A 26,951-nucleotide genomic window follows, 5' to 3' on the forward strand; every position below is an offset into this window, starting at 1 on the left:
TAGCTGCGGGACATTGTGTGCTGCTTTTAAAGACTTTGCCTTCCTAGAGTAGTCTTTGTTCTCTCCCAATGAAGTAAGGAGTCTTTTGTGTTTCATCCTTGTACTTTACATATTTTTATTTAACTGTAGAAGGCATTGCTCTGCATTAGATTAATTATCTCTGTTCACATTCTTTTTTGTTTTGTTTTTCTACATGCCCAGCAGCTTTCACAGTACTGGCATGACTGAGAACTCAGAAGACAAAGTGAGTGCTGTATTTAGGAGAAGTGAGTGTCAGATAATCTAATTATTGTTTATTTATGTTGGCCCTTTGTGGCAGATTGTTCGGATGGACTCCAGGCCCAGAGCTTTTTAGACACAGCCTGTGTGTAGATGGAGACATCTTCCATTGGGTCTTCTTTTTGAGAAGGAAGAAACACAAACAAAATCTCTTACCCTTGCTTAAACAAGGGAAGGCACAACTTCCTTATTTGGCTTCACAACAGCCTAGCATCTGAAACTTGGCTGCCAAGGTAGATTGGTGTTTTGTTTTTATGTCCATGGAAAATGAAAGCAATAACTCCTCTAAAGCTCCAATGGCCTAAATCCCCTAGGATGGCTGCATTGGAGTAGGAGCCTGGTTACCAGACTTTATAGACACTGCTCCTAGAGTAAGTAATTGTTATTAAAGGACACATTCCTAAGCAGAATGATAATGTTAACTGTACTCAATATGAAGTTGAAGTGTTCAACACACTGATCTCTTGGGTGTGTGTGATAAACAGTAAACAAAAAGACGTTCTCCAGTGAGGAACCTTCTCACATTAATTCAAGCACCTGCACTGATTAATCATTTGTCATGTAAATATGTTTCCATGAATCAGTGCCCAGAGTTGTAGCCACAACCAGGCAACAAACCACAGGACAGACAGGTGATGTCTGAAGAGAAGTGCCACTGTGGGCCCTCAGTTTCAAGTGTCTGTGTCTAAACTGCATTCTTAACCTTGACTATAACTTCATAAGGCAGGTGTCTACATTTGAACAGTAACACCTAACAGACAATGAAAATGTAAGGAAATTAAGTTTGAGTTTTAAATACACCAACCAGGGGAAAAGTCTCTCCATGGTAGAGTACTTGCCTAGGATGCACAAGACCTTGGTTCTATACAAAACAAAAGCTAAATGCACCAAGCAACATTATCAAAAAGAAGTATTTAGGAAAACTCTGAATATTTCATTAATGAAAGCTCAATGGTACAAATGGGAAACCTGAATTTAAAAAATAAAAGCTAAGAAACAATCTTTTTGTTAGGGAAACCAGAAGAAAGGCATGATGCAGCGTTTGCCCACTCTTCTAGGAGCATTGAGGGAAAATGTAGAAGCTACTTAGAACCATGTTTAAGGGCAGGGTCTCATAACTCACGGTGATGGCAAAGATGCTGGATGATGTCTCGACCCTAGCCCTGCCCCTGTGCTAATCAGTTCTGACTTTGCCTTTTTCATAATGTTCTGTGCTCATCTATGAGGTCAAAATTTCTGTGAATCTAGAAACACAGAATGGAAAGGCATAAAAAAAAGAAACATCTGTGGTATTGGCACAGGGCCCATTGACTTCCCAAGACAACACAGGCCTGAAGAGGAGTCATGACATCTAAGCCAGTTTCCACTTAGATCCAGTATCTTTCTTCTCTCCCCACAATCAGGTAAAATGGGACACATTTTTTTCTGACCTCTGGGGACCTAATGTCCCCAGACAACAAGAGTCCTGAGGAAACTTATGTGTTCACTAGAGTCTAGTGGCCACTTTATGAAGTCCATACATGTTTGGATTAGAACCACACGTCTGTAGCTGTCTGAGGCAGGAGAGCAAGTCCATGAGCAAAGCTTTTAAGAAGTGCCCAAAGAACTGTGTTCTTTAGTGACCAACATGTGCTTCAGACACCGAAAGACAGAAAGTGAGAGCTTGAGTTAATAAACAGTTATTAAACACCTATTCTGTGCTGTCTACCTTTGCTGGAATTTTCCATGGCCACTGACTCAAATGACACTCACCATGGATCTCCATGGTATATTCTCACAGGGGCCCTGTAATGAATCCTGGGGAAAAGAGAAAAATGTCACACCTCCTGTGTTCCTTCCTTTCTCAAAAATGAAGGAACTGAGGTTGGTTAACACCCAAAAAGCCTAAAAGTGGCTAACTTCTGGATTCAAGGGTGAGGGACTTTTTCCCTGGGGTGATGTATTAGTCAGCTTTTTATCACGATAACAAATGCCCAGCATAAATCAATTCATGGAAAGAAAAGCTTGTTCCGCCACAGCCTTGGTTCTGTGACAAGGCTGCACCTCAGTGGGGGCAGCCGACAGCCAAATGAGACCACTTACAGCTGGGAAGCGGAAAGAGAGCAGGGCATGGCTGAGGCCCCGCAGTTCACTTGGAGCTGTACGCTCGTGATTTGAAGAACTTCCACTGAGCTTCATTCACCTCTTAATGTCCCTCTCCATCACAGTTGTGCCGTGGAGCAAGCTTTTAGCATAAGGGCCCTAGAGGGGGCTTTTAAGATGTAAATTAATAGTGCATGGTTGACCTTGGATGGACATCTCTCTACTGTGCACGTGTCACTCATATATAGTTTGTTTGTTTGTTTATTTATTTATTTATTTGGGTTTTTCCGAGACAGAGTTTCTCCGTGGCTCTGGAGGCTGTCCTGGAACTGGCTCTTGTAGACCAGGCTGGCCTCCAACTCACAGAGACCCGCCCGCCTCTGCAACACCGTCACCACCCAGCTATATAGTTTATTTTGTGTCACTAAAAACTTAAACAGTATTTTTCCCCAGCCCTTTTCACTAATTAAAAGAATAAAATCTATGTGGCGAAGACCATGTCCCTTTCACTTTGGCGTCCTTTGTCCCTTGACCAGCACGGGTGGGTGAAGAGCAGGGGAAGGTAGCTGTAGACACTTGGGATGCAGGTGGTTCTCCCTTCCAGGGTAGATCTGGAGACAGCATCCCCCCTTGAGGTCCCAAGTCATGCAGTAAGGAGTTCTCAAAGCTGATGCCTCTGCCTCATGATTTGTGAAACAGACAAATTCTTTTCATGGTATTTTTAGCTCCATCGGTTGCTTTTACCATTTTGAGCACATGCAAATAGCTGGAAAGCCCCTATGTTTTTACAGTCTCGTTTTAAAAAAAAGACAAGAAATGAAAAAAGAGAGAAGGAAGAGGAGAATAAAAAGAAAGGAAGAGGTGATTGCTAAACTGATGAGTATAAACAGTTTGGTGATCAAGTGTGTTTTGTTTTATAATAAGCAAATAGGAGCATGAAGTCTAACTCTAGATCCACCCGTGCTGACAGGATTGGAGGATAAGGCAACTGACCATGGATTAAAATAGTGCCCAAACCACCAGGGACAAAATAAGTTACACAAAAGCTGGTCACATTATTTAAATATGGGAAGCAGACAGGGAAAATCCTTAGGTCCTAATTCATATTAAACTCCAGATTGCTGACTTCTCACAAACCAGAGATGGCAACTTGGTATCAAATGTCAGACAGACAAATATTTATTATTACACCTAAATAACAGCTGTTGGCATAAGTTTCTTGTCCCAACCACCTGCTCCCAAATAACCAACATGGAGATTTAAGATTACTTATAAGTGCTCAGACAATAGCTCAGACTTGTTACTAGCTATCTCTCATACTTTGAATTAACCCATATTCTTTGAATCTACCCTCCGTCATGTGGTTGTTCATGGCTTGCTGCCTCATTTTCTACCTTTCCTGTTTCCCCCGTGTCTCCTGGTGTCTCCTTTGACTCCATCCTTCTTGTTCTCATCACTCTCAGTTTGGATCTCCTACTTGACTTTATCCTGCTCAGCTATTGGCCAGTCAGCTTCTTTATCGAACCAATCATGGTGACAAATATTCATTGTACAAAAGGACTATACCACATCAAATAGCTGCTTCCAACTTTTAAGAGACTACGCGCCTTCCTATTGCTTCCTTAGCAGAGAGATGGTGTTCTGTTCCATTTACCATACCAAACTGCTCAGTAAAAAGAAAAGATTGAAAACCTAACAGCATCCACAAGGATTCTTTTTTCCCCCAAATAAGTCATTGTGGTACTGTATCAGCTATTACCTTGTCACTGCACCAAAATATCTGACTAAGCCTTTAACCCCAGTATTCAGGAAGCAGAAAGAGGCAAATTCAGAATTGAGGTCACCCTACTCTATAGTGAGAGTTCCAGGTCAGCCAGGGTTACGTAGTGAGACCTCCATCTTCAATATGAGAATAGCAACTTAAAAGAGAAAACATTTATTTTGTCTCACAGTTCAAGGAGCCAGTCTAATATATCAAGAAACCCACGGTGGCACAAGCTTAAAGTAGCCAATCCCAGTGTGTCTTCAGTCAGGATGCAAAGAATGACACATTGGTATGTGTCTAGCTTTGTCTGGTCTTTATATAGCTCAGGACCCAGCTTAGGGAATGGTACCACCCAAATTTAGGGTAGGTCTTTCCATCCAATTAAGCTAACCAAGATAATTGCCCACAACTTTGCCCAGAGATTTCTCTCTTTGGTGAGGCTAGATAAGAATGAATAATATTAAAGATCACAGGTACCAGTGTGCACACCAAATATCCCTTTTGTGCATCCTACTTCATTCTTTTGAATTATCAGCTGCTTCCTAGAGGCATTTGTCTCTAACACGTATGAATAGGTGTGACTACTGTTTAGAGAATGGTAAATACAGTGCTCATCATTAGTAAGCGGGACTGTCAAATTTTGGGACCATTTTATAGCAAGGTCAAATTTATTCTTCTTAGGAAAGAATTTCAGGTAACAAAGTCTTCAATTTAAATGATGCAGAGAGTGGCTGTTAGGACATTGATGTGACTGATCCTTGGTACATATTATGTGATTGACAAAATATTTGCCAAATGAATGAATGCTTTGGGATTTTATGGTGTCAACTTTGTTTTTAAAGGCATTTGAACAAAGTAATCCTAGAAAACCACAGTTCGCCTCTTTTACTTTCTGTTTTTCTTTGCTCCATTCTCATAAATGATGAAGATTTATTCTTAGACAAAATAAACAAAAAGCCTTAGAGGACATTTGTCATGCCTAAAGGCCAGTAGCCCTGACTCTTACCATTGTTGATGAAGTGGTGTGATTCATTCGCCTGGCATTGAGGAGCATGGGTGAAAATTGTCTGGTTACTGTAGACCTCATGACTCCCTCTAGGTGAGTGGGAGCATGAATGTTAAAGTGTTTACTACACATTATATACACTCTCACTTTCCAACCTTGATGGAAGCTGGTGTCCTTGCCTGTGCTGGCCTTTTCTTCCTCTAACCCTCTCTAGTTCATAGTTACCTCCTGAATCTTTCCTGACCATTTCAGTCTCCAGGGTTCCCTGGGCATAATAATAATAGAATGAGCACACGTATGTCAATAATAATAATGCCAAATACACTTCCCAAGACAGTCCTGTGCGGATGACAAATAACTTGGCCCAGTCTTTGAGTTCTCTGATGGCAAACTCAGGCTTGAACAGTAGCCCCTTTGATCTTCACACTTGCTCTTCTCTTTCTCAGAATAATTCCTGATGCATCTGGATTGGGTCATCTCACTTCATCCTTAGCATACATTGATGGGAACTCAATTTTGTTGTTTGTTCGAATTCTGTTTGTTCAAATTAACTGCCAGACTCTAAAGGGCAAAGAGCCACATTTGGTTTCATCAAGACGCTGTGCAATGCTCTAAAAGCAATAGGATCTGGGCTAATTTATTCTTTATTTCCATGTTTTTTTAATCAAGTCGTGTGCTATGCATCTGTCCAGCCTATAAAGATCTAGACTCCCTCATCTCTGCCTCAGGACTGAACATGTAAGACCTGTCCAACCGACACTGAAGAGAAATGGAGTTAATTGTGTTTTCTTGATACTGATGACCATGCCAGAATTAACGTTCTCGTTTTAAATTTTTATTTCTCACCTCTGCATGGCTCTACATCTTTTAACTCTTTTGCATTCATCTGGGTTATTGGGCAAGAGACTCATGGCCTTCAGTTTGAAAATATATTGTTAATGTACATAAAGCAGTGTAGTCCAGCATAATCACCCATGTCATTTGATTTTGTCACAGCTCTCTCTGGATCTCTACCACACTGAAGATGATATTTACAAACTGTCATTGGTGCTGGAGCCTAGAAATTCCAAATCGGTGGGTACTATTTTTCTTTCAGGGCTATAAACACCACTGTTTGTCATTTATCGTCACTGGCCATTTCGCTGGTGTTTTGTGTTCTTAAGACTGAAGAACTTTGAAAATCTGTAGTGTTCCCATTTGACCAGTGGGCCAACTTATTCCCAAAGGTTTCATCAGTATTTCTTCACATCAAATCTAAAGGAGAGGAAGAATATTATCTGTTTGCTGTTTTATTATTGACCTTTTACCTTTTGTATCCCCTCTCTAAGAACTCACTTATACAAAGGGCTAAAAGAAAAAAAAACTGTCAGTCATCCTAGTATTTAAGATCCTGTGTTAGCATCAAGGGATACTCTCTCAGCCTGGACACATGAGGGAAGGTCTATACCCTGCCCCGGATGATACGACAGACTCTGGAGATTCACCCATGGAGGGCCTCACCCTCCCTGGGGTTAGAGTGGGGATTCAGTGGGGGCTTGGGGAGTTGGTGGAGGGTGGGGGAGGAAGGGAGGGAGAGGGAGCTGGGATTGACATGTGAGGAAAGCTTGTTTCTAATTTAAATTTTTAAAAAGGTCTTGTGTTAGGTAGGGTTTTTGACCAGATCCCTTACACCCTTCCATGCTCTGTAAATATATATATATATATATATATATATATATATATATATATATATGTATGATATATATATATACATATATATACATATATGGGTTGGAGAGATGGCTTAGTGGTTAAGAACACTTGCTGCTATTGCAGAAGACCATGTTTGGTACCCAGCACCCACATGGTGGTTTACAACCATCTGTAACTCCAGCTCTTTGGGTTTTAATGCCCTCTCTTGGCCTCCATACATGGGGCACATTCATACATGGAAGTCCAAACACTCATAAAATAAAATAAATGGAAACACAAGAACACCCTCATGCCTGTAAAAGTAGTTTAAGAAATTTAATCTGCCTCAAAAATTATGTGACTAAGAATGATTGAAGAAGACACCTAAGGTTGAACTCTAGAGTCCACATACACATGCAACACACACTTGCACACATGCCTGCACACACGTTCATACACGTAGAGCCATGGTGTGTGAAGGGATGCAAACGTGTGCGTGTGTGCATGACTCTATCTAAATGGTATGAAGTTGTTGATCTTGCTAGTTACCTGCCAATAGCACCCACATCAACATTGTTTGGGATTTAAATGAGTTATGGTTCCTCCTCAGATTCTCTTGTAAAAAAAAAATTGATTCCCAGTTCATAGCAAATAAAGAGCCTCCTAGAACAGGTTTGTCTGTGTATACCAGTAAAAACACTGTCACTGTATGAGGGTCCTACAGAGAGCAGTAAATAAACCATACAGCAGCCTTAGCTGGGCTCCCAGGTGGGTTGTGTGTCGTGCTTGAGTTAATGCATTATTGCCACCACATTCCCCACGTGACTAAGAGAAAGTGTCTTGAAAGACAGAAGGGAAAAAAACTAATGGAAAAGCCTGTGGAGAGGACAGAGAGACCTGGGCACTCACACAACAGCTGGAAGCAGTCAGCACCTCAAACACAGTGTGGGTGAAAGGACCAGAACTTGCTGTATGCGAGTTACTAGCTGTTGTACGCATTCAATGCAAATTTATCACAAATACTAACTACTTGAAAAAACATAAAATTAGATTGCTTTTGTCTTTTGAGACAGGATCTTGCTATAAAACCTGGGCTGGCCTCAAACTCCTGATCTTCTACCTCAGTCTCCCAAGTGCTGGAATTATAGGTATGTGCCACTGTGGATGGCTTGATAACTGTAATCCATATGTGCGTATGTGTGTGTATACATACATACACATGTATGTGAACCTTTAGGAATCATCTGGTGGTAATCTGTAGTTAGAAAACCTGGGTGGGCCGTTTGGGTGGTTCAGAAGTACAGTTTTTAGATACTCATTTAAAAGAATGGCATGGAGGCTACTATTAAACAAAGTGCATTATCAAAACATATCTTTAGTCATGTGTGCTAGTGCACACTTTGAAGACTCACACGTAGAGGCTAAGGCAATGGAATGATAAGTTCCAGGGCTACATATCAAGGGGCTTCATCTCAAAAAGTCCAAACTAAGGCAGAGCATACTTTGAGTTACTGGTTAGATTCTATCAACAAAAGATGTTGGTTTATAAGCTTGTGAAGCTGGGTATGGTGTCCTCGGGAGGCAGAGGCAAGAGGATCTATACAAATTCCGGACCAGCCCAGTCTATGCTGTCCCCATTCTACTGGGTTGACATAGTGAGACACTGTTTCAAATAAATAAAAGCATGCATACTATATACACTTGAGTTTTTGCTGCTGTCAGGTTTTCTCTCTTGCTGGATCGAGGTCCAGTTAATGTTGAAGAATGCTTGTGTGTTCTTTTAGCAGCCTACCTCCCCTACAACACCCAACAAGCCTGTGGTGCCCCTGGAGTGGGCTTCAGGAGTGATACCAAAGCCAGACCCTACAGTCATCAACAAACACATAAGGAAGTTGGTTGAGGTAAGTGAAGGGAAGTAAGCAGAGAGTTCTAGAAAGCCTCCTTCTCTTTCCTGAATGTTCTATGAGTGTCCAGAAATCACATGATCATGAAATTAGCTCTTGGGCAAGTAGGAACCCTTGAGCTTGATTGAGGAAGAAGTTCCTCAGCTGGCACTAATGCTTCCTGCATTGGCCACAGAGGAGACTTTATCACAAAGGACCTCTCTGTCCCTTGTCTTGTCTGTCTGTCTGTTTAGTTTTTCCAGACAGGGTTTCTCTATGTAGCTTTGGCTGTCCTGGAACTTCATCTGTAGCCCAGGCTAGACTTGAATTCAGAACTCACAGAGATCCCTCTGCCTCTGCCTCCCGAGTGCTGGGATTAAAGGCGTGCACCACCACCACCAGGCTCTGTCTCTTGTCTGTGTCTTCTTATTTACCCAAGTATTATTGGGTCCCTTTAGCTCCCTCCCTGAGTATTAGCCTCCTCTGTCACTGCTGCCAGCTTGATGGACTTTAGGGATTGGAATTTCCCATGGAAAATGCACTCCAGATGAGTTTGTTACTTCAGAGCAGGGAGCTAGCCTGTAACCTGGATTATTTCACCTGCTGTATAAGATAAGGCTTTTAAGACACAATCACACAATGCCACTGAGGTCAGAAAAAAAATCACTCAACCTAAGTCAAGGCTCTTTCAGGGTTCTCCCTGTAGAAAGCAAAACAGATTTGAGTGCAATGGTGCATCCATGTCATCCCAGCACTTGGAAGGCTGGGGCAGAAGGATGGTGAGTTTGAGGACAGCCTGGAATACAGTGAGACCCTGCCTCAAAGAATGAGAGACAGAGAGAGAGAGAGAGAGAGAGAGAGAGAGAGAGAGAGAGAGAGAGAGACAGAGAGAGAGAGAGACAGAGAGAGAGAGAGACAGAGACAGAGACAGAGACAGAGACACAGAGAGACAGAGAGACAGAGACAGAGAGAGAGACAGAGAGAGAGAGAGAGAGAGAGAGAGAGCACAGACGAGTAGAAGCACTAATGTGGAGGAAGAAATGGCAATGTCTCTGTCATTGGGAACTGATTAAGGCCCTGCTTTCTTGGACTGGCATATCATCTGTTACAGTAAGGTTGAATCTCTGAGACGGACTATCTATGAGATGGAGAGTGCTCTCTCCTGGAAGGGGATGTTCAGAGGAACAAAAGGATATTCTTCGTGGTGGAAAACCCAGGGATTTGGCAATTGCTAAGAGACGTTTTATGTTGTGCATGCGGCAGAAAGAAATGGTTAAGAGGCACAGTGCTGATGCATAGGAGAGGCTGAGGCAGGAGAGTGAAAGGCAACCAGACTACACAGCAGGACCCTATCTCAAGAACAAGTAAGCTGAGCGCTGGAAAGATTACTTGGTGGTTAAAAGGACTCCCTGCTCCTCCCTCTTCAGGGCGTGGCTTTGATTCCTCGCCCCCACATTGGTCGGCTAACAACCAACTGCAACTCCAGCTAGGGGATGCAACACCGCTGTGGCTTTCGTGGGCACCTGAGTGCAAGTGCATGAACACAGACGCACAGGCATGCACACAATTTAACAATAACATGCATCTTGAGCAAGGATGCGAAGAAACCGAAAACCCAAGCAAGCCAATGACAACCACAAGGGTGGTGTGGAAGGGACTTTTTCTGAGGGACGTGCCTGAGAAGACTATGCAGTACCTGGCAAAGAGTTTGGGGGGGCCAAAGGGACCCAAGGAAGCAGTGCACATCGGGAACATTAGGATGCTCTGATTACAAGAAACGAGGTCTTCCTTCTTCCTTCCTTCCTTCCTTCCTTCCTTCCTTCCTTCCTTCCTTCCTCCTTTCTTCCTCATTCCTCCCTTTCTCCCTCCCTCCCTCTTTCCCTCCCTCCCTCCCTCCCTCTTTCTTTCCTTCTTGACATCCCTTTCTCCCTCATTTTCTTGCATCTTTTAAAATTAGCACGTAACCTATTAGATTTCATTATGGCACTGTCACGCACGTTTTTTGTTTTTGTTTTTGTTTTTTTTGTTCTCTGGCTTCCTCCACCACTACCCCCAGCCCGTCTCTGTTTGTGCCCCCAACCCCAGTAACCACTTTACTGCTTTTTTGTCTCCTATGTCCTGTTGTTCTCCCAACGCCTCCTACTTCCCTCTCATGATTTTCCTTCTATTTTCACAGCTTAGACCCACACCTACACAGACCTATAAACACACATAGAAACACTTAAACCTAAGATCTGCATGTTTGAGAGGGAATTGTGTTTTTTTTTTTCTTGGATCTAGGTCACCTCACTTAATATCATATTTTCCAGGTCCACCCATTTTTTTGTAAAATTTGAAATTTCTTTTTTAACAGCTGAATAAAAATTTTCTATTATATGGGCACCACATTTTCATCATCTCAATACTTATTCATTAGCAAGACAGCTTAAAGTTGACTACTTTGAAGTACCTAATATTTGCCATTGAATATCCATACTTTTTGTTGTTGTTGTTTTTTCGAGACAAGGTTTCTCTGTGTAGCTTTGGAGCTCGTCCTAGAACTCACTCTGTAGACCAGACTGGCCTCAAAATCACAGAGACCCGCTAGCCTCTGACTCCCAAGTTCTGGGATTAAAGGCGTGCGCCACCAACACCCAACTAAATAGCCATACTTTTTATAAAGTATAAGAATTCTGTAAAAGAAACTTCAGTAAAAATTCATAAATGAAATTAATTGCCCCTTATTTGATTAAGCTAATGGTAAGCATTGTAATCCAAGCTGGGCCAACCTGTCACCAAGGAAGCAGGATTGGATTGATGGAGATGGGTGGGGGGAGAGGGGGACTGAGATTCTCTTCTGAGCAGGGGCAGCTGCAGGATGAGGTGGGTCCAGATAAAAGCTTTTGGACATTGCGTGAGTGTGGGGATTCTGTGTACAAGCTGTCACACCTTCTGCTGTCACGTAGACCCTTGGAATGCTTGATTTGTGTTGGGGAGTGCTCGTGTTCTTCTCCTACAATCCTGAACCATTTTTAACCTGTATATTGACTTTTATTTGAACTGTAGAATTGATTTGTTCATTTGTAAATATTTCTTCCCTCTAAATACAAATTTAAAATTCCTACTGGGATTTTGATAGGGATAACATTCAACACGTATTTTCAATTTTTGAGGTTTTTTAAATTTCTAAAGTTTCATTTTCTATTTTTATGGTATTATAACCAAGAAACTCACCAACCTAATTCCTACTCATCTCTAGGAATCAGTGTAGACATTTCTTTCTCTGGGTAATCTTTCTTTATCTATATTCCAACCTCCAAGCCCTCCACAAACCTCTTATGGTTTTATAGTGCTAAATGAACTTTGAGTTTACATCTCTCCCACCAGATTCTAGGCTCTTTGATTGAATGGATAATCCACTTATTATTTCAAGTTTAGTGCCTGACTTATACATGCTTGTGATAAATACTTGTCTATCCTATGCAGTCTGTGTTTCGGAACTACGACCATGACCACGATGGATACATCTCCCAAGAGGACTTTGAGAGCATAGCTGCCAATTTCCCCTTCCTGGACTCCTTCTGTGTGCTGGACAAAGATCAGTAAGTCCCATTTGGTCATTTCCAATGGCTCTAGCTTAAAGCAGAAGATAACCTAGAGGGTGGGGCAGGCAAACCTGCAGCCTGCATCCCGAGGAGCCATGCCCTATTGTTCTAAACACGGCCAGTTGGGTGCTGTCACAGGGCAGAGCCCATCTCTGTTAAATACAAGGGCGCATTTGCAAAGGGACCAGTTGTCAGTTTCTTCCACGGCTTCACTACCAACTCTGAAACCTCCATCAAGACAAGTAGGAGGGACAAACCTGATTGCAGATGCCTGTAGTCCAGGCTACTCGGCAGGCTGGAGACCTGCTTGGGCTGCAGAGAAAGAATTCAACACCAGCCTGGACAACTTAATCAGGGAGGCCACATTTCAAAGTAAAAGTTACTAAAATAGGGTAAAGCTCAGGGTGAGGAGCTCCTGTGTAGAATTTCCCCTACCCTTAAGTCCAGAATTCTAATGACTGGCCAACATCCCTCTTTCTAGTAATTCACAGAGTAAGCTTCCTCTCTTTTGTGGTTCTGCATACATCTCTTGGCTCCTGGAATTCCTAGCATATGAGAGAAGATATGGTAGAGAGTTTCTTCAGCTCCTTGATCTTTGAGTATTTTATACTACATCTGTTGGAAGCTGGAAGCTCCTGTGCCAGGAGCAACTATTTATCAGATCTATATGATGTAAGATGGGATATATGCTAGGCAGCAAGCTCCTCCTTTCTCTGTTGAGCCATGTAAGGATATGAGCCAGGTTGCTGCCTGGTGGTTGAGCTCTAGCTGTCCTATTGCCCTTATGGTATAGTAAGTAATCATACATCCCTGGGGTTTGCATGATTCTTTGATTCTATCTATCTATCTATATCTATATACACATATGTGTGTGTCTTTATAGATAGATAGATAGATAGATAGATACACACATATATGTATGTGTGTATATGTCTTTCTCAATGAATGTACTTCAAATTAGACTTTTGTGTCTGTGATTGATGCATGTCTCATATGTCTGAAGATATTGTAGGATGGGAAAGATAATAGGAGACTTAATTTTATAAATTCTAAGTATGATTCAAGTTAATTTGCATATGAGATTTAAAAAGATATTAAGTCTGGGGTGCAATTATGGCATCATTGATGGCTACAGGATAACTCGTGGTCATTCGAGTGGGAAAGGAAGACAGGGAACTTTGGCATGCCCATGTTGATTGTGAGGGGGATGTAGAGGGAGAGATGCCTAGCGAGTTATTGAAGATGTAGCATGAAATGTGTGAGAACAGTCGGGGCTGGAGGTGCAAGTTGAGTTTTCAGCCCCACGATGCTAGCTGATTGCCAGACAGAGCTCCATGCAGTATTCTTTTCCAGTGAGAGATTTAGGGGAATGAGATCAGGGCTTGGGGAATGAGTCTCTGTAGAGTGTCAACAAGTAAGTGTGTCCCTGTGTCACACACTGCCACGACGTCAGCGATTTTAAAGAATGAGAGCAGACCACTGAGGACTGTCCTCGGTGACATTTTCAGAAGGCTGGCAGTGGGAGGAGCTTGACTGGATGGAGTAGAACGATGGTGAGTGATGTCTTTCACAGCAACGTTGGGAGTTGGTGAGAGAGAAAGACCAGTGCGGCGGAAGGCAGCAGGAGCATGGAAGGAGATTGGAGGAGAAGGGAAGTTGTTGGGCATTTCTGTAAACCCGAGAAATGGGTGAGAAGACTGAGCAGTGTGTTTGGTCCTTACTGATAGACAAGCGAGGTGCGTGATAAGCAGAGACTATGTAGGTGGAGGGGGACGTAGAAGAGGAGTTGTTTGTGTAGAGGAGATCTGGAGGATTTACTCTAGATGAGCAGTGGGTCTGGGGGGCAAAGGTCAGTGGGGGAGCAGCCTGCAGTGAGTTAGGCTGAATAAAGTTGAGAAGAACAGCAGCAATTTTTACCTTATTGTTGTCCTTCTGGAAGCTTCTATTCAGTAAGATAACTTTCTGGCCGGGTGTTGGTGGCGCACGCCTTTAATCCCAGCACTCGGGAGGCAGAGGCAGGCAGATCTCTGTGAGTTCGAGGCCAAGCTGGACCAACAGCCTCCAAAACAGAGAAACCCTGTCTCGTAAAACCAAAAAAAAAAAAAGGTAACTTTCTGAACCAGAGTACACAGGCTATGTGTACACCCATATAACCACATACACATGCCCTGCACACACACACACACACACACACACACACACACACACACACACACACAGCATCTACTTATTGGAGAAGGCTTTGAATACTTGATGTGTCTTTTGAGACTCATCCTCCTCTTGGATGTTTAAGAAAAGTGAACATTTCTCATTTGCTTTGGGTCACAGGGGTTTGGAAGGTGAGTACCAGAGTGTGGCAAACTCTTAGTGATGCAGTATTCAGAGACTCCTCCCTTCTTTGACTTTCCTAACAGGGATGGCTTAATTAGCAAGGACGAAATGATGGCTTATTTCCTGAGAGCTAAATCCCAGCTGCACTGCAAAATGGGACCAGGATTTATCCATAATTTTCAGGAGATGAACTATCTCAAGCCGACCTTCTGTGAACACTGTGCGGGCTTTGTAAGTGAGATTTTTCAGTTTTTATTTTTGCAGCGCCTTGGAAAGGTAGGGAAACTATTTACTCAATGGAATCCATTTTCTTCTTTGCGTCAGAAATAAAATGTGTCTTGATCCCCTGAAATTAAAGATAAAAGCAAAACTGAGATTTGTGAGTTTAGCTATGCTCTGGGAGTACCCCAAATCAAGACAGGGAAGGTTGCTGAGCCCCGTTAGCTTGAGAGAGAGCTTCTGCTACTAACATCTGCCAGGGGAAGTGTAAGTCTAGAGAGCTCTGGCATTCATCACCACTCTTGCTAATGGTTGTTATAAAGAGGAGCATTTATCTTAGCCAGTTGCTTCTAGTACTCATTTAACATATTAGTCACTACATCCATCATGGCATGGCTCAATACTTCCCAACTCAAAGAGGGAAAAAACCCACTGGGGATAAGGCAGTCATGACAATAAATAACATTTATTTAATGCTTGACAGTAACAGAGTCCCTGGTGGTGATGTAAGGAATCCCCACAGCGTGCGTTTTAGGCAGGCATTTTTTCCACATTTGGCCTATGAAGATGGAGAGGTGTAGGATGGCTAAGCCAAGTCCTCAAAAGAGCATGGACCCCAAACACGGGGTGCTCTGAGTGTGAGCCCTGCGCTCTGCCTTTACCACTGCGGCACAGGAAGACTGTATACCAGTAGTTCTCAACCTGTGGGTCATGACCCCCTTGGGGGGTCGAATGACCTTTTCACAGGGATTGAATATCAGACATCCTGCATATCAGATATCTACAATATGATTCACAGCATTAGCAAAAGTACAGTTATGAAATAGTAACAAAAATAATTTTATGGTTGGGGGTCACTACAGCATAAGGAACTGTATTAAAGGTCAGAACATTAGGAAGGGTGAGAACCAGTGTTGTATATCTACCCTGACACCGGGTAGTGGGGCCAGCGTTCGGCCCTCTCTTGCCAGATTCTTGGACTCTGATTACCTTCCAATTGGTACTCAAGTAAAAGAAAGTGAAAAATTAGAGGTGAGGGTGGCCGAGCACCTAGGTATGATAACCACCAGAGCTTAACTGTTGGTTTATTGAGCAGTCACATCCCATTGTTGACTGCATCTGGGCTGTCTGTCTATCACTTTTCCCATCCCATGCTTGAAGGACTGGCTCTGTGAGACCAAGGACACACATCTTTCTGAGAATGGGTATGTAAGAGTCAGCCTCTACTTTCCAGACAGTTCCCGGTACTGATGGCAGCCCACAGACCACCCTAGCCAGCTTACCTCACGAATCCCAGGGACAGAGAAATACCTTTTCTGTTAGCATCTCCATTGGTTGTACAAATGCATTTCCTTTTTTGTGTGTCTCCTGCTTCTCTGTTCTCATGGGGACTTGGGGAAGTAGATAAGCATGAAAATGCAAGCGGAGTAAGACCACGAGTACCACTGCCCTGCAAAGTTTGAGCCTTCGAATGAAAAGGTCAGACTGCGTGGACTCGCCGAGGCACAACTGAAAATCAAGATGATTAGTGTGAGGTCCTTACATGGTCTCAGAGCACTTGCTGTCGCTGCCTCCTTCCTTCCTATGTGGGATGGCTGTTTCATAGAAGAAGGAAGGTGGTCCATTTGGGATCCACGTCTTCTGCCGATTCATCTGGGTACAGTTGCTGATGCTAGGTTCTGCTGTACCCCGTATGAAGTACAAAACTCTGGACCCGGAGTCTGGAACCTCGGATTTGAACCTCAGTTTTGCCCCCTCTAACTCTATGTAATTAATGACTACCAATATGTCTGTTTTCCTATTTGTGAAAAATAGTCAGTATGCTGGGTGGTGGTGGCATGTGCCTTTAATCCCAGCACTCAGGAGGCAGAGGTCAGTGAATCTCTGTGAGTTCAAGGACAGTCTGGTCTACAGAGCAAGTCCAGGACAGGCTCCAAAACCCTCTCCTAAAAATCCAAAAAACAAACAAACAAAAAAGATAGTCAATACACTACTTACCTGTCAAGTTGTTGGGGAGATAAATAATACCAGGTGTGTTACCAGTCGGAAAGTACCAAGGGCATGAGAAAAACAGGAAATGGCATAAATTTTTTTGAAAGTATTCTCTTGGCACTCTTAGAGGTTACCTGAAATAAACTCTTAATTTTTATAGTCCTTTTTATTTTTCAAAATATATTTAATTTCATTAGTATAGCTTGACTTGATCTTTGTTCACATAATATCCAAGGGTCCATTGATCTTCAAGGGATTTATAATACAGCTCTGGAAATACATCCTTGAAAGGAATTATGAGAATGTCAGGAACCATTCATTTTCCAGCGCCTGCGCCATCTGCTTTTGAAATAAATTCTACTTTAAGGATAAGGGAGGCAGTGCATGTAGGTGAGAATCAGGGCACCAGAACTGAAAGCGTGTTGGTAATCCCCGTATTTTATAGAAGAAGAAACTGAAGAGAGTTAGTTCCCCAAGGTCACACAAGACATCGGCAGCTGGGGCACGAACCCCAGCCAGCTCTCCTAACTCTCAGTCCAGTGTTCTTTATACTATAGAGAATTTCGAGTATTGTACAAGCCCGTGTTCTTAGATCAAAGGAGCCTGGGAAATGCTCCCAAGCCTCACCTAAGCGAGGCTGCCTTTGACTGTCGTTGGCTGGCACACTGACCCAGTGCCTTTTCCTGGCAGGGTTTCCTTCTGGCTTCTCAGTGAGTTCAGCAAACCGTGCCCCCAAAGGACTCTTGCTTGATTATGTATCCTTTCAGCAGCTCTGCAATAATGCCAATAGTGTTGTGCATCTCCACATTAGGGTGCCCTATCTTTAGGGGTGGTGTGGGGTCTCACTCAATAGTACAGGATGGCCTTGAACTCGAGACCCTCCTTCCTTAGTCTTCTGAATGCTGGGATTAGACACAAACACCACCAAGCAGGAAAGGATTCCCCTCCTCCTCCTCCTCCTCCTCCTCCTCCTCCTCCTCTTCTCCTCCTCTTCTCCTTCTTTCCTCTTTTTATTGAAGATGGATTTTTTTCTCACATAATAAATTGATTATTGTTTCCCCTCCCTCTACTCCTCCCGTCTCCTCCCTATGTAGCCTCCCATCCAGATCCACCTCTTTATGTCTCTCATTAGAAAAAAACAGGATTCTACGGGATAATAATAATGTAAGATAAACATAAATAACACATTGGGATAGGACAAAACAAGTAAACAGAAGAAAAAGAGTCCAAGAAAAGGCACAAGAAACAGATACAGATGAAGAGACCCACTTGTTTGAACTCTCAGGAATCCCCTAAAAAAGACTAAACTGGAAGCCATAATATAGATCCCAAAGACCTGTGCAGGCCCTGTGTGAGTTCCTGTGGGTTCTGATCCTGTTGGCGTAGAGGGCCTTGTTTTCTTGGTGTCCCCCATCCTCTCTGGCTCTTGTACTCTTTCTGCCCCCTCTCCGCAGGGCTCCCTACGCCTGGAGGGGAGGGATTTGATGGAGACCTACCATTGAGGGCTGAGTGTCCCAAGGCCTCTCACTCTCTGCATAGTGACTGGCTGCAGGTCTCTATGTTTGCTGCCGTCTGCTGCAGGAGGATGCTTCTCTGACGACGGCTGAGCAGGGCCCGGATCTATGAGTACAGGAGAATGTCCTTAGGACTCATTTTATTGTTATGTTCCCTCAATAGCACAGTGTTTGGTTTTCCCCCAGGTCTCTGGCCTGTCTAGTTTCAGGTTCTTAGTCACCCAAGTTGGGTTCCATCCTGTGGAGTGGGCTGTAAGTCAAATCAGGAGCTGGCTGGTCACTCCCGCAAGCTCCGTGCCACCATTACACTAGAATATCTTGCAGGCAGGGCTCCAATTGTAGATCAAGGGGTTTGGAGCTGGGTTGGTGTTTACAATTCTCCTTTAGTAGTATGCAGAGACAGGTAACAAAGACACCAGCACGTAGGGGTGAAGGTTCTATGTAGGCACCTGACTTCTCTGTGTTCAATGTGTTATGCAGGTGCTGTCTTCAGCACCTGGGCCTTGCCATTAGTTTGTAGGGAGCAACCTATAGTCTTAGCAACAGTCTGGGTTGTTTGGGGGCTCCCATGGGGCCCCTTTGGCCAACAACTCAATAGATGTAACTCATTCCTGGTACAGGGAGTTTTATTTGGTGACGACATGTCCAGTTGGGACTGTCTCTCCCATTATTTGGAGATTTTATTAAGATCAATTTCACATATGTATATATTTTAGGAGGCTTCTACTATGTTAGGCTTCCATGCTCGTCCTCAAATGGCTCTGATTTTTACGTGACTCTCTCCATATGTGTTCCCTGCCTTCTGCCCCCTCTCATTTCCACTTGACTTTCCACCACCCCAAATCCATCCATAACTATCATTTGGTTACCTCACTCAGGATGACTTTTTTTCTAGTTCCATTCATTCACCTGTGAATTTCATTAAGAAAAAAAAAAGATTGCCCCTCTTAGATCTCCTTCTGGTCCTACCCTCGTGGCTTTGTTCACACAGAAATGGCCCAGAAGCAAGGGTAAGAATGTCAACCCTTTTCAAGATTTCCAGGTTGGGACTTGCAAGGAATCTATTTCCTGGATCGTTATCTCCACCTCTCCTATGACAGGAGCCAGCTAGATGATTTTTTATTTACTTTTATGGGCATTGATGGTTTGCCTGCATGTATGTCTGTACGATGCTGTCAGGTTGTCCAGGACTGAGCCCCCAACAGTTGTGAGCTGCCATGTGGGTGCTTGGGATTGAAACCAGGTCCTTTGGAAAAGCAGACAGTGCTCTTAACCTGGCAGCCATCTCTCCAGCCCCCAGCTAGATGGCTTTTAAAGCTCTCTGGGCTCTTGAGAAGATGTAACTAACCTGAGCACTGAGTTCCCCTTTCTGCCCCATCCAGTCTCCTGTGGCACTCTACTCCGAACTGACCCACCAGTCTGTGGTAAAGAGATCTTCCCTATCCAGAGGCAAACTGCAGCCCTGCTAGAATGCATTTGCATCTTAGTGTGTTCTCAAGGACCTTGGCACTGTGAAGGATCAAAGGACTCTCTGGGGTCCCCTGGTGGAGTTTCCTTGTCTGAGGGACAGAAAGGGGCTGCCACCCCCACACCCTTATGTCACTCTGCATTGGCAACTACTTTTCCTATCAGGCCCAGATGTCCATCCACACTCAAGGGGCTTGTCTGGCATCATGCATTGTGAACAGTGTTCCAGCTAGTCTCAGGATGCCACTGGCCCAGCTCTTCTTGGCATCATTTTATTAATCAAGCAACAAGCACCTAGCCTCACCCATAACGAGGTTAGGAGTTTTTCCAGTTGAAGCTGATCACTGAACTGATCCTAATACTGAATGTGCTGGTCTCCCTGCTGCCCCTGGGCAAATGTTATGAGAAGGTAGGAGGAATGACAGGGTAAGGGCACCTTCCTCGCAATGTTAAGAACTAAGAGGAGGGCAAAGCCCCCACTGTTCCTGGAGTTTTTAGGGTCAGAACCTCGGATCCAGGAGTGTCACCAAGCTAGGTTTAGCTACCTGACCTCAAGAGGCCACTTAGACAAATAATAGGTGATTCAATGTGGCCACATTGAGAAGAGGAACAAAGAAAGAGGAACAGCAAGATGCCATCAAGTCTGTCCTCTGAGCTCTGACACTTCAGGGTGAGGCTTAACACAGAGCAAGAATTACACACGACCAAACTGTCCTTGTTGAAGCGTGGCTTGGCCCAGTTCTGACCCCATCATTGTCAGAGCTCCAGCCTCCCCTGTCATGTGGTCTGAGAAGCTGTCAGAGAACTGTGGAAATGCTCTTGGGGTGTGGGGGGGAGTCAAGCCCTTCCTCTTGCTGGCCTGGAACTTCAACCTTTCCTTCTCTGGGCATGAGATTGCTGGAAGCCCCAGTTCCTTGGGGGCCACTGCTTCATTCAATAGCTTGAGGGAAAAAGGGGAAGGGATACGGGACTCTTTAGAATATCTTCATGTCTGCCAGGACGCTACACCACAGCCAAGACTGAGCAGCTTGCAAAAAGACTTCTCGTTGAACTTGAGGCATTTGTCATGTCACAATTCCAGCTAAAGACTCTTGGTAGTGCTCTTTTAGATGCTAAAACCAGGCACCGCATTCCACAAAGCAGAGCAAGTTTTCCAATGAGTGGAGTGAGCGGCAGAAATCGATTTTACAGACAGGGAGAAGCTGAAACAAAGCGAATTGGCCCCTCCCTCTGCATGGAAGGCAGAGGGGGAGTGGACAATAGAAAAATAAGCCAGGCGTGAAGGCACATGCTGGTAATCTTAATGCTTATGAGGCCGAGGAAGGAGGATTGGGAGTTCAAGACCAGCCTGGGCTACATAGTGAGAGCCTGTCTGAACAAAACAAGAAAAAGAACTGATAGGATAGCATGAGTTCCCTTTACCTTCTTGTTTAAGAATTTAGCTGTAGGTAACAAATTAAAACTGGTCACTTAGGGGGAATTTGGCTGTTGTTTCTCCAGGTTCCTGGGAAGGTCCAATAAATCCTTGGTTTCAGCACTGCGGTGTGGAGCATTAGTATGGGTGACTGTATTCTGATTTTATTCTAGTGTGCTGGGGTCTTGTGCAGCAGCTGAGTCTTTCATAAGGCCTGCCTCTAATTTTAAGTTAGCAATCACTTCCTACTAGTCAACTTCGGGGAAGTCACCGTGTCCTTGATTGGCAGAGTCGGAGCCTTTTTGACTTTTCTCTCGGCCCTGCTGCGGACACGGTGCATAATAAGATCATTTGCCCCTTCTCTACCTGGCAAAATGCGAATTAGTAAGTGCACGCTTAGACGGCTTCCTTTCCTGTAGAGGGCGCCACAAGCAGTCGTGAGTATTAAGAAGACCGGCAGGAAGACCCACTAGTCAGTTTTCTTATACACTTGGATTGAGAGTCTGAATAACATGCCAACTTACTAACTTTAATTTCCCATGCCCACTACCATTTGGCTCCAAGGAAGAAAAGGGAAGCTGTCACCACAGCTTGCAGGGAAGGGGGGAAGGCTCCTCTCTGACAGGAAAGGTGTCCAGAGCAGCTACATCCTGTTTGTGAGCTGCAGGTCATCGAACTTCCCAGGGCTTCTGCCTCTCTGGCTCTGTTTTCTTTCCAGGCTTCTCTCCCCACACCCTGACATCCCTTTGTCTTCTGTTTCAGCTCTGGGGCATAATCAAACAAGGCTACAGATGCAAAGGTAATACCCATTAAGTCGCTGACGTTTGGGGAAGGATGCTCTTGGCCCAATGGAGCACTTAGATCTCTTGGGACAATGGAAGCTGAAGGGTTAATGGGTGCTGGAAGAAGGCTCCGAACTTCCCAGAGTCATTCCTGGAATTCAGACGGGAGTAGGGGAGGGAGTGCTAGCAGCTCCTGTGTCACTCTAGAAGCTGGGTCACACACTCACGGCGTCACACTCATCCGTGGCACCTTTGGCGTCTTTCAGACTGTGGAGCCAACTGTCACAAACAGTGCAAAGACCTCCTGGTTCTGGCCTGCAGGAGACTTGCCCGGGCACCCTCTCTGGGCAGCAATCCAGGGTCACTTCCTGGAAGCCCAGCCCTGCCCCCAGGTAACACTCTTGTCGTGTTTTTCACTGCCACGGGCTTCTCTCCACCTGTCTATCGGGAAGCTCCACCCATCCCCGCTCCTCCCATCCCAGACCCCGCCCCTGAGAAAGCCTCGCCTTCTGCGGCTCCACCCAGGATGCCCCCTCCTGGTGGTTTCCCCTCGCGGTTTTCTCCTCTTCCCTTGGGGGTCATCCGGAATGCTTTGCTTAGATTAAAACTGGATTTATTCGTTCGGTCTGATCTGATTTATTACATCGGCGGCGGAGGAAGCCAGCAGCCGGGGATCCCATATTTACCAGTGAGCTCGCTCACACGCTCACCTGCTGCTGCTAGTTTAATCCTAGTCAGTTCCTCTGGGGCCTTGCTATCAGATTCCTGGCTTCTGTACTAGCAATGATGAGTTGCTACTGAACAGACTGATGTCCAATAACCATCACTCTCCTCTCCCCTCTAGTGCAGGGTGAGGTGTTTGAGTTTCCCGGGGTCACTGCTGGACACCGGGACCTGGACAGCAGAGCCATCACACTGGTTACAGGCTCTTCTCGCAAAATCTCCGTGAGGCTACAGCGCGCCACCACTAGTCAAGCTACACAGACGGAACCTGTGTGGTCAGAGGCTGGCTGGGGAGACTCGGGGTCCCACACGTTCCCCAAAATGAAATCCAAGTTCCATGACAAAGCAGCTAAGGACAAAGGCTTTGCCAAGTGGGAAAACGAGAAGCCCGCGGTACAAGGCGGCATGGATGTGGTAGACCGAGGCACTGCATTCGAACCTGACCAGGATGAAGGGCAAGATGAAGCCAAACAGGACGGTGAGGTCAGTGCTGGGAAAACACAGCTGACATCCTAAAGGTGGAGACTGGGGGTGCTGATGTGGGCGTGGTAGCTCTGCAAAATAGCCTCATGACTTCAAAACCTCTGCTGGAAATCAAGACGTATCTCTCTTAGAGCTACTGGCTAGTTATATGACACCAGAACGATGATTTCTTGCCCCTTGGATCTGTTTCAGCATGCCGAAAACTAGAATATAATTATGAAATATAAGGAGGTCATGTCTGTATTGCAATGATACATCCAGGACCTGTAACTGTTGTGTATATTCAAATACCCGTGCACTACAGGTTAGCTTCATTTCCCAAGACAGAGTCAGGGCTCACACTCAGGGAAGACTTGTAAACTCTTGACAGTATCCCAGAGGAAAAAAAAAAAAAAAAGAGGGATGGGAATCTAAGATGTGACGGTTCTATAAAGTGGATTCTGTCACCCAAAAATCACACTCAGGTCACCCGCAGTAAACTGGCATGCACGTGGGACATTAAAATATGCTGAAATTATAAATTGATTCAAGATGGAGATAATTTAATAGTCAACAGTCCGTATGTGTTAAGAAAACAGATTTGGGAACATCAAATACTCCTAGTCTCTACAGTAATGCACTTACTGGGAAATCAAGTCCACGCTGTGTGAGTATACAGTGTATATATGTGCAATCAGACATACGCATATGTAAGCATCCAAATTCTCTTAGTGCCCTTATGTATGTTATAGCATGGATTTCTGAGATGGAAACATTTGAACAAGAAGCATTTTGAAGGAAGGACTACTGTTTAGCACAGAACCCTACGGGAACACCTGTTTGTTGTACATGAATTCCTCGAGTAAGACTTGGAAGTGAAGTGTGGACAGTCTGTTTTTTTATAATTTGTTTGTTTGCATCTGCGTATGCTCCTGTTTGTATGTGTATGTGAACATGTGCACCTGCACACGTGTGCTAGGACATGTGCACTGAGATCAGAAATGGCTGTTGGATGGCCTCCTCTAGCGTGTCTTGTTTTTGTTTTTAATTTTTGTGTTCTGGTGTCACACTATGTTACTTGGGGCTAGCCTCCAACTCCTGGGCTCAAGGGACTCTCCTCAGAGTCTCAGGTAGCAGGGACTACAGGCTCAGGACCTATCTGGCTGGCTCTATGATCTTTTAATTCCTTCCTAGGTGGTAAACTGAGGCACTGGTCATTGGAGGTCCTCCCTCTCGGTCATCTGGAAAACAGTACTGTAGGTACGCTCTGCTATTGTTCAGTGAGAGCCAACTAGGCAACAGGCTCTGGTTTGTCTTGCAGGATGGCTGAGGTCAAGCTGGGGAAACTGAAGGCAATCACGTCAGCTTTGGGGAGAAGGAAAACCCTGGAAGCGGTCTGTGCATGCTCACGGCTTCATGTCATCGTGGGGTCTCCGTGACTGGACTACGGGACGGAGGATTTACGCCGACTCTGAACTATTTATTTCCCATACTCTGCCCTGCTGAGAATCCAGGGACACTGTTGTGCAGTCAGCGGCTTCTCACATCTATCTCCTAGAGTCATCTATCTGCAGGGGACTGAGAGCTCGGGCCCCATGTGGGCGACACCCACTCTCCAGATTCAAAACTTGGTTCTTTCTGGACAAGGATATTTTCATAAATTGTGGTGTGTGTGTGTGGGGGGGTGTCTCATAAGGAGGTGAGTCTGAGCTTTTGTGTTGCCTTTTAGATGGGAGCCTCTGAGGATACTTAGCTGTAAGAATGTTTCGAGTGTCCTACCACACGGTGGCTGTGGGGTGCAATGCCACGCTGTGTATCACCTAGGTCTCTACAATCCTCATCACTAAGAGGAACCACAGTCCTCAAGCTCTGCTCGTATTCATACTACCTACAGTGGGAAAAAAAAGTATGTGCCTGGCCACCTAATTGTGTTCCCTAATCTTTCTGAAGATTCCCAAAATAGAATGTTAATTAAGAAATCAAATCAAGTTCCAAGGGATAAAATTTAGTAAAACAACAATAACAACAATAGAACAAACAAAAACTACTGAATTTCTAGGCGAAAAGGAGAGCAACCATTTTGGAAAGTCAAAAGAAACCTTAAGATTCTTGTTTTAGATAACTTCTGGATGCAAACAGTAGCTTAACTTCTTCCTAATAAATTCTCACCCACAATTGAAGCATATCCACAGAAAGAAAAATCATCATAACCCTCAACTATGGACTGATATTCCATTTATGCCTTTAAAATATTAATAGCTTAAAGCTTTCCTTTGGATGTGTATCTTATGAAAGTGATTCGTGGTGCTCAGAAGAAGAGACAAAGCTGAGCTGGCTTATACAACTCTACTGTGCACTTGGGACGAGGTAGGAGGACTCTTAAGTCTGAGGTCAGTCTAGGAAACTTAGCAAAACTAGTAATAAAAATAAAAGAAAATTGAGGTTATGGAGTCTGTCATTGAGGAAGCCATCTGATATCAAATGACCAGTCAGAAAAATCTTTCACTTAGTACCCTGGTCCACATTTGAGGGCTAACATGTATGCATCCCATGGACACCAATTGTGTTTTTGTTTGAGAAAGTCTTTCCTGGTTCTGCTCTGATCCTTAGAAACTGAGAGCATGAGGACATGAAGGCTAAGTTGTTCCAGTGTCTTCATCTGCCATGTGGGCGCTGGGAACTGAACCCGGGTTCCCCCTGGAAGAGCAGGCAGTGTTCTTAATCACTGAGCCATCTCTCCAACCCCAGTTCCAGGGGCAGAGTTGATGTAATGTACCCTGAAGGTTCTAGAATGGGGAATGAGTCAGACTGGGAATACTGAAGCCATTGATTGAAGGAGCTGTGATTAAGCTAGATACGAACCCACTTGACAGTGCCAAGTGCTTCAGAGGGCAGTGGTGTTGGACTGATGTATATACACTATCTGTTACTAGTCATAAATACAGCTAAATACATGTTAATGAACTAAAACCAGAAAATGGTAACTTCAGTACAGGAAACCCTTCTGAAAAAAAAATCAGAAAGAAACCTGTTAAGGAGTGTTGGACTTTTTATATTTCTTTTCAGAGGAGTTATTTCACTTGCCATTTGGCTTGGATATTTATGAGTTTTCATATACAGGAGGAATTTTATATTTCTAGTCTTCCTATAATAAGTAAACAAAATGTACCTTCAATGAAAAATAAACACAAAAAGAAATATAATGTGGATTGTACGTGTGTATATAGCATGTGTATGCCTGTGCATTATGTAAACACAACTGTTATTAGCCCACTGAAAGGGAATTTTAGTCCATAATGAAGCTGTTTCATTACACCATTGGCTTACAACCAATGGTGACTTTAATGATGACTTCAATTCTCCCAAGTCAATAATATAAAATAGACAAGCCCATGACAAAGCAAAACAGAACAAGTTTGCTTCTTCCAGACCATTTTTTTTTTGTAGATTGTCACCTTGATTTTCTTTTTAAGAAAATTCTTGTTCTATGTTTATGGATGCCCAAGATAAAACTTATCAAACTGTATTTCTAAAACCTTTGGAATATATACAACTTACACTGAATTTAACACCCCTTCTCCAACGTGTACGTAAGTGAACCACATGCATGCAGTGCCTGCAGAGGCCTGAGGAGGGCGCCAGATCCCCATGGAACTAGTTGTTAGCTGCTTTGTAGGTACTGGGAATTGAAACTGGTTCCTCTAGTGCTCTTAACTGGAGTCATCTCTCCAGCCTCATTTTTGTTTTCTATGGGTAACTAGGGAGATAGGGTCTTGC

The 26,951-nt window shown here is 44.1% G+C and overlaps 1 protein-coding gene across 2 annotated transcripts in view; it reads left to right on the forward strand.

Moving 5' to 3' along the window:
- Rasgrp3 (RAS guanyl releasing protein 3) overlaps positions 1-26,377 on the forward strand; it is a 47,081-nt gene extending 20,704 nt beyond the window's left edge. Inside the window, exons 10-17 of one of the 2 annotated variants that reach the window (XM_040730978.1) lie at positions 6,129-6,206; positions 8,588-8,704; positions 12,152-12,267; positions 14,685-14,832; positions 21,970-22,006; positions 22,256-22,381; positions 22,834-23,195; positions 24,496-26,377. In XM_040730978.1, coding sequence (XP_040586912.1) covers positions 6,129-6,206; positions 8,588-8,704; positions 12,152-12,267; positions 14,685-14,832; positions 21,970-22,006; positions 22,256-22,381; positions 22,834-23,195; positions 24,496-24,504 — 993 coding nt within the window. In that variant the 3' untranslated portion in view covers positions 24,505-26,377. The remainder of the gene's footprint in view (positions 1-6,128; positions 6,207-8,587; positions 8,705-12,151; positions 12,268-14,684; positions 14,833-21,969; positions 22,007-22,255; positions 22,382-22,833; positions 23,196-24,495) is intronic. The other variant, XM_021229280.2, reaches the window with a different exon arrangement.
- The last annotated feature ends 574 nt before the right edge of the window (positions 26,378-26,951 follow it).

Source organism: Mesocricetus auratus, unplaced genomic scaffold (assembly GCF_017639785.1).
Source record: "Mesocricetus auratus isolate SY011 unplaced genomic scaffold, BCM_Maur_2.0 Super-Scaffold_100024, whole genome shotgun sequence".
NCBI lineage: Eukaryota > Metazoa > Chordata > Mammalia > Rodentia > Cricetidae > Mesocricetus > Mesocricetus auratus.